Genomic DNA, 21,045 nt, shown 5'->3' with positions numbered 1-21,045 from the left:
TTAAATACACACACAATCTGGGCCACTTGAAACACAATCTCTACAGTAAAAGGAACTGGTAATTTCTAGCTTGATTCCTGGGTTAAAAACCACTGCCGGTTTCTTCCCTTAAGTCATCCACCATACCTGAAGCATGACATACATGATTTACTAGTTCAGTTCATCCAGTGGGCATCCATTTGCCAATCTCCAGCTGTAAAGCTGGGCACAGTGCCTCCGAGAGCAGTCCAGCAGCTACGTGGCACACACAGACCGAACATGCTTCTCCCAAATGAATCACAATTCATCAGCCGATCAGCTCCTCCCTTTTCTCTGTAATTACCTTTTCTTACGTTTGCACATTTCCCCACACCCCGTTTCTCCCAGACAGCCCTGGTATTTCGTTGATATGTGTTCTTGGGAGTTTCAGCTATGTCCTAAGGTCTTGGGCAAAGCTAAATAAGCAAACTATCAGTCATAATGGTCTGTATTTCTCCCCATTGCCTGAGGGGTCTCCAGGGGGAAGATGGTATTGTAATTATCACTGCAGCCTCCATACTGAGAACTGTTTCCAGCAGAGATAACCATGAACACTATTATTTAAAGGACGGGAGAGATGAGTGAAGAACAGAGGTGGAGAATGATGAAATGCTTTCTTCAGGCCAGGTGTGGTGCACATACCATTAATTCCAACAAAGGCAGGTGGATCTCTGTGGGTGCAATGGCGGTCTAGTTTATATAGCTCAGGCTAGCCCAGGAGAGGGGGAGGGGAGGGAGACAAAGATGAAATGGGTGCTGAAAAGCACAAGGAAAGCCTTTTAATTTTATTTGTTTAGCGGTGTCTGCTCATGCCACGGCACATGTGTGGAGGTCAGAGGACAGCTGCTGGAGTCAGTTCATGCCTTCTCCCTATTGTGTCTGCGGGGCAGAACTCAGTCAACAGGCTTAGGGGGTGCTGTCTTTACCCACTGGGTGAGATCACCACTTTTAGTTGGGGAATGGGCTTGTAGAGTTCATCTAAGTTCTTTAAACCTCAGTTTTTCTAGCTAAAGAACACGGTAACAGAAATCAGCTCATAAAATGGTGCCAGGACACTTAGGAAGGTATCCGTCATGACGCAATGTGAAGGGTAGTTACTTATTAATGGAAATTGTGTTTATGAATATTAATATTATTATTATTTAGCAGTATATGTTTTTGTAGTGAGTTAAGGACCTCGAAATGGGGAGAGTCACTCTGGATGATCTGAATGTTCCCACCATAAAGCCAGGGCTATTAAAGTGTCAGAAAGTGGGCTGGACAGACGGTTCAGCAGTAAAGAGGGAGACCGCTCTTCCAGAGGACCAGAGTTCAGTTCCCAGCACCCAAGTCAGCCAGCTCATATCTGCATGTAACTCTGGCTCCAGGGGATGCACACCCTCCTCTGGTCTCTGTGAATACCCTCACACATGTTATAGACAGGTGCACACACATACATTTAACTGTTTTTAATTTTTAAAAACCATCTACAAAAAGCTGCACATAAACAACTAAAGATCGCAGCACCACTGTTGCTAGATGGAACACAAGCGAATGAATAAAACGTAGTCGCTCTGACAAGCAAGGAAGAGGCTGTAACCCAGAACCCCACCAATACCTTGACTTCAGCAACTAAAGGCGCATTTCAGTTGGCGAGCTTGCGCATCATCAGATGACAGAATCATGTTGTCTTGGGCTGCCACATTTGTGGGGATAACTGAGAGCAGCAATGGGAAGTGGATGCAAGCATCTGGCAGCAAGCACTTTCTCCTCTCTGCTGGAAAGCACTTCTGCATCACGAGAGTACATATTTGTGTGAGGAAAGTGGCAATTAACATCACAGGCCTATATGCACGTGCTCTTATAAGGTTAGCCTTGTTTGGTATGCAGGAGCTTGAAGGTTAAATCTGGGGCGGGGGCTCTCAACATGCTGGCTGGTAAGAGTAGCATTAATGTTCCTTAACTGTGATTTATGCTGAATACTTGCTACCACTTGGGAGTCTGAAACTTTCATATGAGCTAAACGGAAGGTGTCTACACGTCTATTCTCCTATGAAGACCTCAGGAGCTGAGGCTATGATCTGACCTGGAGCACACACAGCATTGCGGACTTGTCACAGCTTACCCTGGGGAAGGAAGCAATCCTAAGACTCTAAGTGAGCAAAGGTTTTTGAGAGCTGTGCCTGGCACTCTGAAGACTTCTGCCCAGCTACTCATTTCCTTTCTTCTCCTTTTTTGTTTTTTCTTCTTTGTACGACAGACAGAAAACTACAACCAATCAAAATGAGGAGTTGTGGAGCCCAGTCCCAACAAACCCAACTACAATACAACTCCTGGACCCAAGGCTCAGGGATCACTGTGGAAGAGGAGGCAGCAAGAGTCTAAGAGTCAGAGGATCAGGGAGTTTGCTCTGAGGTTGGGTCTCCTGGGATTGCTGGAGGCTACAGCCTTTCTTTGTGTATGTTTTTGTTGTAATAAAGCATAGCAGTGATATGTCAAGTCTTTAAATCATTTTGGTAAATTACCGAATGTGAGTTGGTATGCAGAACCTAAGATATAACCATTACCCTAGTCTAGTCCTGGAGAAAATATTAAACCAATCCCAGGTAAGGGAAATAAAGAACTTTTCTAGGTCATTAAAAAAAAAAGGCAAAGATACAGAAGCCATTGCATCCAAAAGCATGTAACGAGACATGACTAAATGTGATGTCCTGGATGAGGGTTGAGATTAAAATTTATTAGTTTTACTTTTTCCTTAAAGACTTCATTAATAAGCTTCTGTATTAATAATACCATAAATGATCTGTGTCATCAAATTAAACCTGACACCTTTTCACTGCAAAAAAATGAATAGAGCAAAAAAAAATGAATAGAGCATAATTCCTCATTAATAGATTATTATAAAAGTTGTAAAGGCCAACCAAATATGTATCTGATTTGAAGGTGATAAATTTAATAATAAAAGATTAAAATAACTTAGGAATCCAAATATCTCAAAATGATGCCTATGAGCAAATACATGAAAACAAAGCATGGCCTTTGTGATACGTACAGTGTGTTCCACATAAGCCTGAGCAAGCGGGTCTTTAATATGATTTATTAACTCTATTTTCCCCAGTGCGCTAGTCACATCCTTTATAAAAACAACAATTAACATGAACTCATTTAGATTGGTAAGAAAGACGTATGAGAATTACCTCAGTGACTAAGTGGTGTGTTGTAATTATTATATACACACATACATAGTTATTTTAGGGTTTCGTGCACAATACATCCATAAGACATAAGACAAACTATTTGTACATAGTTTCCTGTGGCTTCTAAAGAAAGAATTTCTTGATTACTTTGAAATAGGTCCAGAAGGGCATAGTGGAACAAAACCTTTTCAGCTCAGATAGAATGGCATAACAATATTATGTAGTTCAAGCATAATAACTCTGGTTGACTTTTTGTACATTTCTTCAAAATGCTGATTTTTTTCTTTTATTGAAAATATTTTTTTTCACACAATATAAGAATTATGGCTTCCCCTCCTATTCCTTCTCCCCACCTCCATTCTCATTCAGATCCATCTCTTCTGTCTCTCCTTAGAAAGTAAACAGGCATATAAGGGATAATAAATAATAAAATAAAATACTACAAGATTAAAAACAAAAAAATCAGAATAGTACAAAAACAAACAAACAGAAGGACAAGGGCCCAAGAAAAGCCATAAGATACAGACAGAGACACAGGGACCTACTGGTTCTCACACTCAGGAATCCCATAAAAAAACTAAACTAGAAGCCACAACATATATGGAAAGGACCTGTTGAGGAAAACAAAGAACTCAATAAATGGGGGAAAAACAAAAATAAGCAAGCAAACAAAAACAACTCTCACAAAACATTATGAGATAAAGAACAGCCTAAGATGCCACTGAGTTTTTTGCCTGGTGGTCTTCTACTTCAGGGCACACAGACTGCTCTTAAGAGTAGTTTGTTTTCCCAGTGAGACTCCCTTGGAGGAAAAGAAATTTTCATTTGCAAATGGTTATCAATTGAAGATAAAAATGCTGATATTCTTAACTTTGTAGTTTTACTTCCCAATCAGCAAACTATGTGGGCCAAGAAAATAAAATGATATTAGAAAATAGTTTGAATAAAATAATTAAATAGTATTTATAATTAAAAGTAAAAGTGATGCAACATAACAAAATATATAATATACAATTAATGTAGTAACTAAAGGGAAACGACATTAGATGCTTAGTAGTTGAAAAAAGAAAGGTGTCAAACCAATAACTTACCATTGTTTAGAAATTTAGAAAAGATGAACAAAATTTTAAACAATAAACAACAGAAAGTTTTGAAAAAATAAAAAACTGAAAAGCAAAGAGCTGCTTTTTAAAAAGAATAAAATTAAAAAATATTTATTGAAAGAGAAAGAAAAGATAGAGAGAAGAGAAAACCAGAGTGTCAGATCCAGGTGGAAAACTGGATCCCCAACAACAAAGACAACACCGACTGATGCTACCATTTAATTTTGGCACCTTACCTCCTTGAAAACAAACTACTGAACTTGGCCCCAAATAGATAACCTGGACCATGATTAAAAATCCTTCTATCAAAGCAATATTTAGAACACAGATGATTTTATTATAAATATTTAAGTAAGAATAAATTAATTCTCTACAGTATTTTTCAGAATGTAGAAAAGTAGAAAATTAACACATTTCAAAATAGCATCATTACCTCAAAAATAAACCAGACAGTAACCAAAGTAAAGCACAGCACAGACAACTTCAGACTTTTAACTTTTATGAGCAGAGACAAAATTTCCTCAAAACACTATTAACAAATCGTTCTAACAGTGTAGAGAAAGATACAGCATAGTACCAAAAGTAAAGTTGACTTATGTGAGACCTGCTCCATAAGTGATAATTAATACCAACACTGCCGGTCATAAGGTTAACACAGAGAGCTTCTGATGAAAGTCTACATCTATTTATAGTGACACTTCCTCCACCCTGTAGGAACCTCAGAGAGGACGCACACAAAAATACCTAGACATATAAGACCTCACATTTAAGGAAAACGAACAAGTGTTTTCCAGCTAACATCAAGAAACATACAAGGGTGTCTCTCCTCCTTCTTTTAGTCTGCCTTAACCTGGGGTTCCACCAAGGGAATGGGGAAGAGAGAGAGTCACCAGGTTGGAAGGGAGAAGTAGGGCTATTTTTATCTGCAGGCCAAGTGTGTGGTTTCAATAAGAATAGCCCCCACAGGCTCATATATTTGAACGTGAGAGGGATTAGGCGGTGTGGCCTTGTTAGAGGAAGTGTGTCATTGGGGGTGGACCTTGAGGTTTTAAATGCTCAAGTCAGGCCCAGAGTCTCTCTCCTCCTGCCGTCTGTCAATCTGAATGTAGAATGCTTATCTGCCTCCCCACTACCATGTCTGCCTATATTCTTGTTGCCATAGTCATGGTGTCTCATCACAATAGAATACTGAGCAAGTTACAAATACTCATCTCAGTAGAAAATACCAGTTTGGACATCTACCAGAAGCACGAAGAGTGGACTAGCATTCCTAACAGGTGGCAGCTGAAAGAGCATAGCACACCAGATCAACATAGAGCATTGTGTTTCTGTACATTGTAACTAATAACCAGAAAGTGACATTTAAAAAATCCCTAATCTCTATAGGTAAAATTAAGACATGAATTATTTAAGGATAATTTGACAAGAGATATCAATTTTACCTGTACTCACTGAATCCCAAGACACAAAGTCAAAACCAAAATAGTATTAAACATTAAAAATGTAAATTTAAATAAAAATACAAAATAACTTTTGCTTAAAAGACAGAGGGCCCAGGTACAAATCTAACTAACCATTTATATGTTCTGTTGCTAAAATCGGTAAACACTAATGAAAATTTAAACATTTGTGTGTGGGAGGGAAGGTTTATTATGTTCACAGACGAGGAGATTCGCAGCAAACACTGCACAGCTCTGCAAACTGACCTCTAGATGTGCAAGTCTCAAGTCCCAATAGAATTTTTTGTCAAGGTTCATCCTAAATTTCCTGTGTGAAACCACAGGAACCAAATTTTCAAAAGGAACAACAAAGTTGGTAGAATCACAGAATCTTCCTTTATGGTCTACTTTGGAGTTCTATAGAAAAGGGTCTACTTTCACAGGACAGAGATTAAGAGGAAATCAACAAACAGGAAGTCATATGCACGTCCAACTGATTTTCAATAAACCACAAAAATATTTCCAGGGAGAAAGGCTGGTGCTTTCAACAAATGATGCAGAAACAATAGCATACCACCATTAAAAACAACACTTTGACTTAAACCTCATATTTGATTTTTTAAAATGTCAGTTTAACATAAATCAAAATTCTCTATATGAGCATAAAACTTTCAGGAAAAAAAATTGGGAAAAAAATCTTTATAACCTAAAGTCATCTAGAGTTTTTAGATATGCTCTTATACTAAAAACCAGAACAATTAAAGAAAAACTGTATTTGAGAAGTTGAAATTCTTTGCTTTCCAGGGAAATACTGTAACAGGAATAAAAGAACAAACAGGGCGGGCACGATAAAATATGCAATAAATTACACATCCAATGTAGGATCTGTACTCAAATATGTGAAGAATTCTTAAAACTGAATGGGAAAGAAATAACCAAATCAAAACATATATAAAGCCAGAAATGTCCTTTGTCTTGGCAGCCCTATCTCCACCAGAGACCAGAGATGCCTGGAGTGTCTGGGGGCTCTGATCCACAATCCTGTTCCTTAATCATTTTAGGGCAGCCTCTTTGAAGGGGCAAAGTAGCATTAAAAGACCAAATTCTTTCTACTTAAGAGAATAGATTTTTCTGGCCTGGCTGAATCAATTTCATGGCCAGGGACCACCCACAGGCAAGAGGCTCTGTCCCTAGGAAGGTAGATTCACCTTAAACCCTGCCAAAATGATGGGTGGAATAATTATTCCTTTAATGAGATACTCTCCATCTCCACCCCAGCACAGTCTGTTCTAGAGCCAGAGACACACAGCTTTCCAAAGACTTGCCAGATTTTCTGAATTACTCAGAAAAAAAAAAAAAGGAAAACTTAAATTCCTTTCGCCATCTACCTCTTTTCTAAGGATGGATTCCCTAACACTTTCGGCTTTCCCTTCTCTCTTTCATTTTTCTCGTCTTGACAGGGCTGAAATTTACAACTCACCTATCTGCAAGTGTTTTTCTTTTAAATTCCTGTAAAACTGTCCTCAAGCGTAGAGAGGAGTGCACAAAAAATGTGAACACACTTGAAGATGATGCTCAAGCTTGTTTTTCTTTTTAATAGAATTACTAAAAATTGGCTGTGGTTTCTTTTTGATAGCAATCTTATATCTTCAAAGTAAGAATTTTAGGACTATAGACATACTATTAGTAAATTCTAACATGGTTTATGAGTAAAAACTAAGCACATGAAATTAGGGGTATGAGGTTTCAAACTAAAGTCTGACACTAGCAAGTATATATTCAAATAGCTGAAACAGAAAGAATTAAAGAACGGTTGCTGTTGGCCTCAGGAATGCACTGAGTGAGAGATTTCATCATTTGCTGTGTGGAGTGCACAGTAGATAGCCACTCTGGAAACAATTTCACAGTAACTAAATACATACTTACCATATGATCCAGCAATCCCACTCCTGAGTATTTACCCTAGAAAAATAAAAAAAAAATCAGATTTACTCAAAATTATATACATGAATGATTATCACAGTTTGATTCATAACTGCTAACACCGGAGACAATCTACTCATCTTTTTATGCTAGAGAAATCATGATGCTTTTACAGAATGGAATACTATTGAGCAGTAAAAAGAACATAATAATTTATAGATTCATGCAGTAAATAGATAAATATCATCATCAAGTTTGCTTAGTAAACAATATCAGTCTCTAGAGTACATGTTTTATGTTACTATTTCTAAATCATTATTTTATAACATTATAAGTAAAAAAATAACTAAATAAAGGAATGGAGAACAGATTAGTGATCCTCACGGGTTGGTTAAGGATGGACAAAGCATGACTTAGAGGCATGTAGGGCAAGGGATTCCTCTGTATCCCCTGTCTGGGCACGAGATGAACCATACATGTATTTAATAAAAGAGTATATGCCAGAAGTAGATATATTTTAACATGTGACAATTAAGAAGAAAGGAATTATGTTTGATTGGAAAGAGGTTTGATGGTTGAATACAGAACAGTGCCATGTCTTGCCCAAAGAAGACACTCAATCAATTATTGTTGAGTAGAGCAGTAATTCTATTCAACTGGTTGTATCTTCTCTTCTGATAGCAATCTTGTATCTTCAAACTTTAAGCATTTTAATAAAATATTAATATTATTTCTGTGAAAGTATCTCTAGCTTAAACAAAACTTCATTTAAAATGTCATGTGGCAGAAATGTAGTATTCCTAACCAATTATTTGAAACTCTAACAAATATCATTAATAAGATCTTCACAATTAAAAAAAAAACTAAAACACTGGTGACAATAACTGAAGATGACAAAGAAGAGATGGGAAGACACTGTGTTCACAGACTCAAGGAGTAAGCTGGGAGAACGCCTGTACTACCTGCACGGCAAGACACTGTGTTCACAGACTGCAGAGTGAGCTGGGAGAACGCCTGCATACCTACATGGCAAGACACTGTGTTCACAGACTGCAGAGTGAGCTGGGAGAACGCCTGCATACCTACATGGCAAGACATTGTGTTCACAGATGGGGGGAGTGAGCTGCGAGAACGCCTGCATACCTACAGTCAACTACTACACCTTCAACTGACTTAGGTATAAGTGAACTTCTCCACCAATATTATCATAGCTTCACAGAATTTTACCATAAGTGACAGTGCAAAAAAAATTACTCATTTATATAGCATATACTTTGCTATTACATTATATTATTGTCTACAAATATCCTAACTAGAATGTGATTACTAGCAACAAATCAAAATTGCAACAGATAATTCCTGTAATTATACTCTGTAACTAAAGAAGAAAATCCTGATAATCCAGCTGAAGCACTCACTGAAGTAATTTTATTTTATTGAGTCTATGGATAAGATCATAAGTTATAATGAGTTCACCTAACAAAAATACAAAGCAGGTTCAGCTTTGTATTCATGCTTATGATATTGTTAATATAGTATACTCTAATAAGAACTAACGTCCATTACTAATATGCAAGTAATCAATGTGATTGTCAAAAAATTGTTTTACATGGAAATACACTGGCTCCCAAACTTTCAGACTCATAGCTTGTTCTCCACTGACTTTTTTGACTTCCTCAGTAAATAAATCTTATTGTCTCCTTTCAGCCACACAACCATGAAAACACTGGAGGGGGCACACAAGTAGTTCAAAGACTAGGGAATCAAGCTCTACTACAAAATGTCAGTCTGAGTAAATTCCCCTCAGGTGTGTTTCGACATTCAGCACTTATTCATGTCTGGGCCACATGAGCATGTGAATATAGTTTCTTGAATATTAAATCAGAATAAATGTGACAAAAAGTGAATGAACTATTACCAGATTAGACTTGGAAAGACATTTTTTTAGTAAGTCAGTGTGAAATAAAACCATAGCAAAACCAATCTAAACATAGGATAGATTTAAACTACTATGACAAGTCATCCAATCTCATTATCATAAGGTGAGTGGTTTTCTAATGTATTAGCAGAATTAGCGAAAATTGCAAAAGGGGCTTTCTCTGAACATATATGAAGCATAGGAGCAGTGCTTCACAGTGCCAAAGACAGGAAGGCTGCATAATTCCTAAGTGCACATGCCATCTCAGAACTTAAAGCTGAGAATTTAAAATACAACTATTCAAATTTACCTCTGTTCTGCAAGCCCCAGGACTTACAATACTGTCTTTATTTTTGCTCAACTCTGATTTCAAAGCACTGACCTGCTTCTGTAGCCATCTTTCGTGCCTCTTCCGTTGCCTTCTTAGAGTCCTCAACTTGCTCCTCTCTCTGCTATTCAGCCTGTGGTTAATGGTGCCCAAGGGGAAACTGGCGGAGTGCAGAAAGTCCAGAGGGGAGAGGTGTTCTTCTTGGTCTGAGGCATCCAGCACGCTCCTCCCCGATGAGGGCAGATCCATCAGGAATGTCAGGCTGTTAGCATTAGCGTGATCAGAGTATAGGGAAGAAGCTTCTAGGCCACACTGAAATTCTCTTCCTCTTTGTGCCTGGGTCTCATGGGGAGCCACAGAAAGTCTGTGCAGCAGCAGATTAGGATCAAAACTGGGTGGGTTTTGAAAGGAACAGTCGCTTCTACTACACGGCAAAGCCAAGGCCGAGAGGTCAATGGGCTGTGTTTCATTTAGCGTGGGATAGGTAGTAGTCTTACTATGGGTTTCATATAAAGTGGATAACAAAGGCAGCTTCTCATTGATGTTCAGGTCCAAACTCTGTGTCTTTCTATGAGAAGCTCTGGAAGAGCGCCTGCCGGCCGCTCGCTGAAGAACAAAAGGCTGGTATTTTGGGTCCCGGGCTTTGAAGAACAGTTTCTCATTCTTCATCTCAAAATATGTCGCTCGCACCTCCAGGCAGAGGGCTTCTGTTAGTCTTCCGAGGCCATTATTGTTTTGGGTCATGTTGAAAAGCCTGTGGTTTCTGATTTTGGAGCCACCACCTGTCACCAGCAGAGTCTCCTTATCACAACCTGACTGGACTCCGGGATGAGACAAGTATTCGAGCGCTGGCCTCATTAGGTTGCCCGCCAGTGCTGGTTGGTGATCAGTCCGGCTCTTGCAGAGATGTACAGCTGCAAGCTGGCCACAGGAACATTTTGGAGTGCTGACAAAATTAAAGCCCCCTAAGCGGGCCCCACAGAAAGGACAATTCAGTTTCCCAACTGTCCACTGGGCCTACAGGTATTAAAGGAAATAAAGATAATGCTTTCATTGTAAGTGACCAGAGAATGAGTTTAAAAGAAAAAAAAAGCCGATCACATGAGCATTTTCTGTTACTGAAAAGGCGAGCTTTCTGTTTTCTGATTAGTAGACAGAACAGCAGAGAACAAGCTTTCCAGTAAACGGAGATAAGCAAGCAGCTACAAACTACTGGAATGATAGCATGTTGCAAATCGTGCAGAGTGAACAACCAAGAATTCCTAAAGAAAGTCCCTGAACAATAGGCTGAATAGAGATACAGTGGGAACTAATGAAAAGAAAAATACTCCATGGAACCAGGAAGCAAATCAAGTCCACAGAGCTTCATTTGCAAGTGAAATCTCACAGAATGTGTCTGTTCTGATTCACTTCTTGCATGCCAAGCATGGGCTTGGGGGCTGGGGGGATGGACGGACTTTATCAGCCAACAGAGGAAAAAGCTCCCTGGCTTTCTGTGTGCAGCCAGGAGGTACGGATCGCCCAGCTCAGATGGTGGACTTCCATACTCGGATTAGACATTAATGAACGGCTTTTCAAGCTGTCAAGGAAGACAGTGGGGCCTCTGGAGGGTTCTAAGCTACTCTGTGAGGATCTGGACACTCGGGAGCAGGACACCAGCAAGCTCCCAGGAAATCCTAATATAAGCACGGGTTCAAGTTGAGAGCCACCACGGGCCACTTTCTAAACAAAAGCAGAAGCTGCTCAGTGGGGAAATTTAATTAAAGTTTTCCAAAGGTTAGAATATTTATACATTCCCAAGACAAGTATTTAACAATGTAAAATAAAATACCTGAAACACGCTATTAACAAGAAGAGTTCTTTTTCTGACAATATTTCATTAAATAGCACTTATGGCAGAACATTTCCATTTTCATCCACCCTGTAAGGGACACCGGGTATTCAGCTTATTCTATATGTGTGTACAAATGACGGATGCACAAAGATAATTCACTCGCCAGATACAACAGACAGATTCTAGGCACCAAGGATATACTACCTAGCAAAGGATAAAGTTTCCTGGTTTTGTGGTGTTTAAGACATTAATGAGAAAAGAGCAAGCTAAATGTCAGTATGTCTGAATGGATGTGTGTATGACTATATATTTGTGTGTCATTATATGCTCATGTATATTTACCAGTGACATGTAACATAGTGTGCATGATCCTGCATAATATAGGCATATAAAACAGAGAGGAGAGAAAGGCAGCGAGAAGACAGACAGTGGTGGGCAGCTGATGGTTGCTAGGCAATGTCTCACTGAAAACAAAGAGCAATGGAAATGGGGGAACAAACCAGGTTAGTATCTGTGAGCACATTCAGAGACTTGAAATATCAGGTGCAAAGTCCTACAGAAAAGCTGAAATGCTCCAGCAAGAGGAGAGAGGCCAGTGCAATGGAGAGAAATACCATCCGTGTGTGTTGAGACACCACGTCTAAGAAAAACAGAGCACAAAAGGATTTTGAAACCTATCTATTCCGAACTCTGGCCAGGAACCAAGAAAGTTACCTTTTGTATTAGGCGGTTTATCCACTCCGGAAGGCTCTCTACGTTCATGTGCCACAGACGACAAGTGCTTGGGGCATCAACCGACTCATGTCTGTCCTGTTGTGGAAAATGGATGTTAGCCATCATCACTGCGGAACTGATCTCACAATTTAATTTCCATATCAAAGAAAAATGAAAAATAACAACCCCGCTTTAAACAGAAATCAGATATGTGTATTGCCTTCTTTCCCTTGTTCTCATCGGCAAAAACAGGGGCCAAGTTTCTTCTTTTGCAGGAAGTAACTATCTGTGACCCAAACATTGTCAGTGAATGACACATCCGGTGCCCCTTCTTTATTTCTATGTGTGAGTAAATAGTGTTCTTTGTAGGAACTGTCCTCAACCTTCAATCTCTGATTTTATTTGGATTCTAGCTGACCATAAACGTGATGGACAGGAAGGGAAACAGTGCAGAAGAATCTACATGCTGAAGAAACAGGAGGTCTGTGGTTTTCCTCCTGCCTTTTGTCCTGAAGCCATCAAATCACCAGGAAAGATTCCCGGATTCCCTTTAAGGAGGCCAGGAGACTTCCTTGTGACAGGTGCCTTCCTTATGCAGGAAAGGAACACCCTCACCTGTGAGCACAAGAAGAATCTCCATGGACAGGCCATGTGTTAAGCTCCCCCAGGCTGTAACCACAAAAACATATCCCCTGTACAAGGATCAACAAAAATTTAACCAGAGGTCTAAAGCAGCCATGTAGAGTGTATAAATAATTGAGACACAATGGCTTCTCATCCTGTCAGAGAAACGGTGGCAGAGCAGGGTGAAGATTTGTGTCTTGATTAGGTATGACTCGGGCCAGTAAATGTATGTCTCTGAACTTCAGCTTCTCTCCTATAAATCCCTGCTAGGTGACTGGAAGGGATCCAAGGACTCTCCTGGGGATACATTTCACTCTGTGAGAGTCCAGGAAGGTGGTGGCTGAGAGGAATACAGAAAGGACAGGCTTCCACCCAACACCACTTCTGAGGGTCAAAGTTGGCACTGAATAGTTCCATAGGTAGCGAATCACAGTGCTTTTTCTCTTAGATTTCCCGTGCAATGACACAACTGTCACTCTGATCAGGTTAACACAGTAACAAACAAGGAGGGCCTACTCACCTACTAACTGAATCATGGCGAATGTGAAAGCAGTGGAGCTGACCGTCTCAAAGTGCATTCCATTAAAATCATCTACCTTAGGGTGTGACTCGGAACCAAGATCACCCATGGCAATTTATGTGTAATTTCCCAAGCGGAACCCTCTGCGACCCCACAACTACTTTTCTCTTCTGCCGTTAGATCTTAGTAGGTTTAGACAAAACACTGCAGTGTGATTTATTTATAAACTGGTTAGATCTATAAGGAAGACAGCTCAATTTAATTTCCTTCAGGCAAACAAATGAAACAATGACCCGACAATGTAAATTAGAAAGGAAAAGGGACATGAGGCACTACTCCATGTTAGACCACATTTCACTATTTTTAATGCTGAACACAACAGTAGTTCATGTACTACCAACTACAATCAGTAGTAATCCCTGACCAAGGAGCATTTACAAATAGGAAGAGCAAGTGGTTCTGGTGCCCTGTTACACACTTCAGGGAGTGCGCTGTTACACAGTATAGGGAGTGTGCTCTTACACACTTCAGGGAGTGCGCTGTTACACAGTATAGGGAGTGTGCTCTTACACACTTCAGGGAGTGCGCTGTTACACAGTACAGGGAGTGCGCTGTTTTACACTTCAGGGAGTGCACTGTTACACACTTCAGGGACTGTGCTGTCACACACTTCAGGGAGTGCTCTGTCACACACTTTAGGGAGTGCGCTGTGTAGATGTGTTCTATCTGCACCCATGAAAATGAGGCAGTATGCAGGTGTGTTCTAGCTGCACCCCTGCCAATGAGACTGGTGCGTAGATGAGTTTTATCTGGGAGAAAGATGGACAATAAATACTGTTTTGTAAAAACTAAAGAAATGGTTGCAGAATGCCATGTATCTTGTGATAGGGATGGTTACATAAATATGCATTGGTTAGACTGACAGAAATGCTCATTTCAGTACAAAAACTATACTCTAGCAAAAACTGATCAAAACAAGCAAAAAAGATAAAATTATTCTAAAAGAATAGTGATCAAAACATTTGCAAGATGGGTGTGGTGGCTTGTGCCTGTAATCCCAGAATTCAGGCGGCAAAAGAAGCAGTAATGAGTCTAAGATTAGCCTGGTTTTCAAGAAGACTTAATAAAATTTACATTAATTACTTGATTAAATTTAAAAATAATTTGTTCTCTATCTTCCTCGTTAGACAAAATTAAGCTCACCACTTTGGAGTTAACTATAAATAATTCTGATAGCAAAAAGTAGCTGCTTTTTTAACATGTACATTGGGGAATAAGGAAATATTATTTTCCAGATTAAAATACATAATAATGAACAAAAATTTCTCAGTTTTTAAAAAAATATTTGGAGAAACCAGGTTCTCTTGAGGATTGTGTCAAAACTACATTCGAGGCCAAACAATGTCAACAAATTTGCCAGTGGATGCGGGGACCAGGGTAGGAGAGTATTCACCTTGATGCAGGTAGATATACATGGATGAACTCATGCCAGACAATACAGATCTTTTCACTAGTGCCCGTTAGGGGCCTAACCTAAACTACTACCCTTCTGAAAACTTTAGATTTTAAAATTAAAATTTGACAGAAATTTCAGATAATTAAAGCAGGTATCAGTAGAAGAAAGGAAAACACTTAGGACCTGCATACTGCATTTCCTAGCGTCTACCCTGTTAAGAGGTAACGTTTTGTTTCCTTTTTGAGACACCAGATCTCTGGACTGGAGAGATGGCTCAGTAGTGACCAGTAGGTATAGTGCTTCCAGAGGGCTTGAGTTTGTCACCTAACATCCATGTTGGACAGCTCACAACTGCCTGTAACTCCAGTTCCAGGGGAGTTGACAGCTTTTAGCTCGGTGGGCACACACATTCACATGCACACACTGGCACTCAGACACATATGTACCTATAATTCTTTTTTTTTTTTATTTAAACACTGCTTGGCCATTAGCTCTAACTTCTTCTTTTTTTTTCACAAATAAAGACTTTATTTGTCACTATTAAAAATCTGTATTTCACACAGATTCTTGGACTGGTGGTTCATATCCATCAGCTCGTTCAACCTTAGCACCTGTCTCATCACCAGTAGTTTTTCCAGAACTACCACCTTCACCATGGAGCTCCATGAGTTTTCCCAATTCAAACTTGGGTTTCTTCAGCATTTTTACTTTCCTAACGAAGACATCATGAAGAGGATAAATGGACTGGCAAGCCTTTTCTATGTCTTTCCCAATGCTGTCTGGAATCAGTTTATTAACCACTTCCTTCAAGTCATTTGTCTGCACCTCTCTGGTCATGATCTCCATCATCTTCTTCCGGATCTGGCGGACCTGCTGGTGCTGTGCATATGAGGTCTTGCGGATCTGATTGTTGCGTTTTTTAGTGAAACCAACACAGAAGAGTCGGAGCAAATAACCATCGGTTGTCTTGACGTCAACGTGAGCTTCAATCATGGTCTGCCACTTTTTGACCATGGAACACATTTTGTCCCGGGTAAGATCCATGCCATGGAAGTTAGTCAGACAGTTTTTGCCCTGAACATCCTCAGTGATTAGCTTGAATTTTCTAAATGCAACTTCATCGTTTTGGAGATCAGCAAGGCTCACTTCAAACACGCGACCCTTGAGGCCATCGGATGCAATTTTGGTTCCTTGAGTCCTCGTGACTAGTGTCTTTCCAATGTTTCTAATATTGAACATGGCCGGGGCTTTCACATCATACCAATCTTTCTTCGAAAATGGATCAACCACTTTCTTCTTGGCTCCCTTCTTGCCGCCTTTCGTCAGCCGCTTGTTCTTGCCGACCGCCATGGTGCTGCTCAGGGAGCCAGAAAAGCTAGCTCTAACTTCTTATTGGCTAACTCTTACATTTGGTTTAACCCATCTCCATTAATTTGTGTATCGCCACGTGGCTGTGGCTTACCAGCAAGATTCTAAACAGCGACCATCTGAGGTGGAGGATCCATAGCTTCTCCAACTCTGTCCTTCTTCCTCCCAGCATTCAGTTCTGTTTTCTCTGCCTACCTAAGTTCTGCCCTATCAAATACATACCTATAATTAAAAAAATAAAATCCTTGTAGAGTTACTTCATCTCTGTGTTGTTTTATATAATGGGACAAAATAGAACAAGGCTAACAAACGACACCAGACAAGCATGATGCAGCTATTAACACACATAACCTAGACTTTGTAACTGGTAATGGGTAGAGAGGCTGGAATGGTTTTGAAGGACATGCTGGGAGAAGTCTAGACTGCCATGAGTGAACTGGCAGAGAACAAAGGAGCTGCAGGAAGGTCCAGCAGGGTCCTATTAGGGTTAAACAGAGGCAATCATACATGGGTAGATGTGTAGGTCTAGGGAAGATTCTGTAATTTGTAATTTGGCCATGCTGGTGAGTACCTGGAAACTCAACACTGAGGAGTCTGAGGCAGGAGCATAGCACTTGAGGCTAAAATAGCTTCAGAGTGAGCCTGTCTTTTAAAAAATTAAAATCCAAACAAGGACAACCAAAAGCTTTCCTTGAAAATAAAAAATTCCAAAGAATTTGGGTGACCTGAGTCTGGCTTGAGGGAAGATAGAATGTAAGTGTGGCAAACTGGGATATTTTACAGGGAAAAAAAAATGTATGTAAGCAGCAAAGCATTGAAGATGCTGCAAGGCTTCCAACTGCACACGGTGAAAATGCAGTAGAAGGGAAGGACAGACAGGCAAGGAATCTCTAAGGTGAAGGCCCAGGGTAAGTCTGAAAATTAGCCCTCCTACCCAGCGTCTTCGATTGCCTGACCCTTGCCCTATATTCTCAGTCACAGTGAGAACAGTTGGTTAAAAATTAAGACAAGGCCCCAGGTATGTCAAGAGCCATGCTAACATAACCACAGACCTGCATAAACAGGCTTCTACAAATCCCCTGTACAAACACCTTGTTGTTACGACAAGTTGTATGTTACTGGAGGACTTAACCTCAAATTATACAAATTCTTTTTCTTATATCACCCCTGACCCTGCCCTTACACCCATACACTTATGGCTTTTGCTTAAAAAGGACCTACTCCCTCTTCTCGGGGTCACAGTGTCTGATCTGGAACCTACCTGTGACCCCAACTTCTTAGAAGTTCTGGTACCCTGTGGTGATGAAATAAAGTTGCCGGTGTGCTACAGGATAATCCCTTTGTATGTGTGAAGATGTATTCCTCTCACTGATTAATAAGGAGGCTGCTTTGGCCTAAAGCAAGGCAGAATAAGGCCAGATGGAAATCAAACTGAAAATACAGAGAGGAGAAGGGAGATGCAAGCCAGCCACCAGGGAAGCAAGACATGCTAGGGAACAGGAAAAGTGTCAAAGCCACATGGCAAAATGTAGATTAGAAATAGGTTAATTTAAGTTGTAATAGCTATTTAGTAATAAGCCTGAGCAATATAGGTCAAACATTCTGTAATTAATATAAGTTTTTGTGTGATTATTTGGGATCGAGAGGCTGGGACAAAAGAAAAATTCCACCTCTGCTTACACCTCTAACTTTGGTGGCCTTGTCCTCAATACCTGCATAACTCCCAGACCCAAGAGGTGAGACTAAGAGACCTGTTCTAAGGAAAGTGATATGGATAGACAGAAAATGGGCTTTCCTCCTCAGCGCACAGTGAGAGGATGATGCTGAAGGCAGTTCAGAGTTTTCAAAATAAGCTAGGCCCTTGCAGACAAGGTATCCAGAAAGGTCCCTCAAATATCAAGGCTTCTGCTGTAGTCAAGTCTTTGCTTCCTGCATTCTGAAACAAGGGCTCCAGTGGGCCCTTGTGTAGCCCAGGTCTGTAAGGTATAAGCTGTAAACTTCGGTGGTTATTTGTATACTCAGAATCCAAAAGCTATGCAGCAAGTCTTTCTCCACCTAGATCCCAAAGGATATAGCCAACTGCATGGGAGCATTCCAAGAACTTGGCATGGGGAAAGATTCTTTGTAGACTGAATCTATGGGAGTCAGGCCAATCTTGAGACCACAGACACAAATATAGAATGCTGTTAGCACAGAACTCCAGGAGAGCTGCAGACAGGAAGGCTCCAAGCCCTAAGAGCTGGTGTACTAGTAAAACCCACACAAGCCGTCAGGGCAGGGGTCCAGAGGTTTCTGTATCTATCCCTGCAGGCATGGAGTCACTCAGACAAGCAATCAGAGCAGGACAGCAGGTTTCTGGATCCTCCCCTGCAAGGAAAGGTGTCCAGAAGGTGGTGCTTCCCCTGTAAAATGCAGCCCCCTTAGCCCCGCTGGATTCCATACCTACTTGGGACCAGCTGTCTAGTTTTCTCCTTTTCCAAAGAGACTACCTTTCCTCTGCCTGGCTGGCCATTGTTTTAGAAGCTCAGAGTTTATTCTGATCTCACAGGCTCCCATCTGGAGGAGCTTGTCTCATCTACATCTGATTTACATGAGACTGATTTACATGAGACTGGGCTTTACATGATGGAAGTGGAGCTGGAAGCCTGAGACTTTGCAGTTAGCAGGAAGGAATGACTGTACTTTATGTTTGAAAAGAGCATGGATTGAGGTGGGCACAAAAGCACTGAGGCTCCTATGTTGACCTTGGCATTCAGCAGTTGGTGCTTTTGGGGGAGTCCCCGGAAACTCCAGGAGGAACATCAAGAAGAGGTAGGTCCCTGAGGCCATGACTTCTTGAAGGTTCCAGTTGGTCCTCTTCTCTGTCTCCTGTCTGCCACGATATGAGGAGTATTTACTGAACACTCCTGCTTGCCTGGCACACTGTGCTGCCTCACTCCAGGCCCAGAACACCGAGTCCAGTGACCATGGAATGAACCCTCTTAAATGATAAGTGAGCAACTCCTTGCTCCAACGATTAGAACCAAGAATTTAGCCACAAGAGAGCAAAACCTTTAAAGCAATGAAATTAGGACCACTGAGAATTAATTTGATCTGTGTTGACCTCAGATGTAGGATAGAGAGAAGTTATCTGTAAATACTATGCCATTGTACACGCGGACAAGAGCTCCTGGGGAGCACAGTATCTATGTAAGATCCTGTAGCCAACTTCTCACAGATGGCAAATATGATAGGGAAGGAAATTTCGGAGGCTGGAAAGAGCTGATCCAGCCCCTTTCAAAGACAAGACTGTTGAGACCTAATGGAGATGGCAAAGTTCTCTGAGACGACAGCCCATAAGGTTCGCAGAACCACAGTCTAGAACTGCAGCCCTTCCACACCAGGCTAGCAGGTCATAAGCTAAAAGAACTACAGGCAGAAAGCCCTATACGTTCTTTCAAATATCGCAAGAAAACACATCTTGAATTTTATTAAGGAAGCACTTCAAGTCACAATGGGTCCCTACTTTCTCATTCAAAAGCAAGCAAACTACATGAAAACAAGAAAACACATCTGAATCCTTTTCCTGACACTCAAAACATAATACAATTATTATAATTTTTTCTACCCCCTGGAAAAACATTCTAGCATTGTTTAGTCACTGATAATTCTAGGCCTTCAAACTTTAATCTAAGAAATCTATGGTTGTTACTTTTTATAGCCCTTGAGTAGCAACTTCCAGCAAGTTCTAGCGAAAATACAAGTGGCACTCAAGAAAATAATCTTGGTCAAGATCAGGAGTCTGCTGAAGGGCTATCCCAAATATATTGTTATTTTCTAAATAATTTATCCTCTGCATATATAGTCTCCAAATCCATAGATCCAATGAACCAGAAAATTTAAAAAAATCAGAAAAACACATCACCATTACAGTAATTTATATCTAGAAATGTCATAAAATGACTCCTTATATAGTTTAAATCATATCAAATATTAAAAGCCACCCAGAGACAATTTAAAGCATGAACAAAGCTGTACAAGGTCATATGCAAACATTAGCTATGGACCATGAACATCTGTACATTTTGGAACTTGTCTAGGGTCCAGAAACTAATCTTCGAGAGATATGAAAGACGAATGTCATTTTAATTTCTGCATATCCCCAGACCTGAAGTATAATCTTATTTTGTTCATGCTGGAAATTCTTAATCCAAATGCTGAAGTAGTGGTCTTTCTTTCTTTAGGCCTGAAGTGCAGATCTCACTGAGTGGTAAACTGCACGGAATGACGTAGGAGTCATGACACCCTCAGATCATGTGACGGTGACTGACATACAGGGGACATGTCCACCTGCTTGGCATCACCAGCATACAACTTTCCAATATCCAGTGTAATCTTGATGAACTCCACTCACTCTGGCTTGTAAGGTTTTTTTCCTTTGAAGCTTAAAAAATGTGCGCGGCTAACAGCACACATGCTTTCATTTTTCTGTACTGTTGGAAAGTCTTTATTTGAAACTGAAATTATTAACATCAGTATTGCTTCTATATGGTCATGCTCCACTAGATCGTTTTAATCTGTTTATAAAAGATTCTGGACACTGATATTTTTTTGTATCTGTGGAGGTTTCCTTTGTTTCCAAGTA

The 21,045-nt window shown here is 40.3% G+C and overlaps 2 protein-coding genes across 5 annotated transcripts in view; both read right to left on the bottom strand.

Moving 5' to 3' along the window:
• Rnf180 (ring finger protein 180) overlaps positions 1-21,045 on the bottom strand; it is a 150,672-nt gene that overhangs the window by 104,164 nt on the left and 25,463 nt on the right. For all 4 annotated transcript variants that reach the window (XM_075976127.1, XM_075976125.1, XM_075976123.1 and 1 more), the window contains exons 3-5: positions 12,454-12,549; positions 9,960-10,922; positions 7,663-7,698 (exon numbers count right to left, since the gene is read on the bottom strand). In XM_075976127.1, coding sequence (XP_075832242.1) covers positions 7,663-7,698; positions 9,960-10,922; positions 12,454-12,549 — 1,095 coding nt within the window. The remainder of the gene's footprint in view (positions 1-7,662; positions 7,699-9,959; positions 10,923-12,453; positions 12,550-21,045) is intronic.
• LOC142851929 (small ribosomal subunit protein eS1) lies at positions 15,562-16,422 on the bottom strand. The gene has a single exon (XM_075976122.1). It carries the CDS (start codon positions 16,401-16,403, stop codon positions 15,609-15,611), a length of 795 nt encoding a protein of 264 aa, XP_075832237.1. The 5' UTR covers positions 16,404-16,422; the 3' UTR covers positions 15,562-15,608.

The sequence above is a fragment of the Microtus pennsylvanicus genome, chromosome 6 (genome assembly GCF_037038515.1).
Source record: "Microtus pennsylvanicus isolate mMicPen1 chromosome 6, mMicPen1.hap1, whole genome shotgun sequence".
Taxonomy (NCBI): Eukaryota; Metazoa; Chordata; class Mammalia; order Rodentia; family Cricetidae; genus Microtus; species Microtus pennsylvanicus.
This window is presented reverse-complemented; position numbering and strand designations above follow the sequence as displayed.

Coding starts and splice junctions, on each gene's coding strand:
- LOC142851929 (XM_075976122.1), bottom strand. CDS start 16,403: ATGGCGGTCGGCAAGAACAAGCGGCTGACGAAAGGCGGCAAGAAGGGA.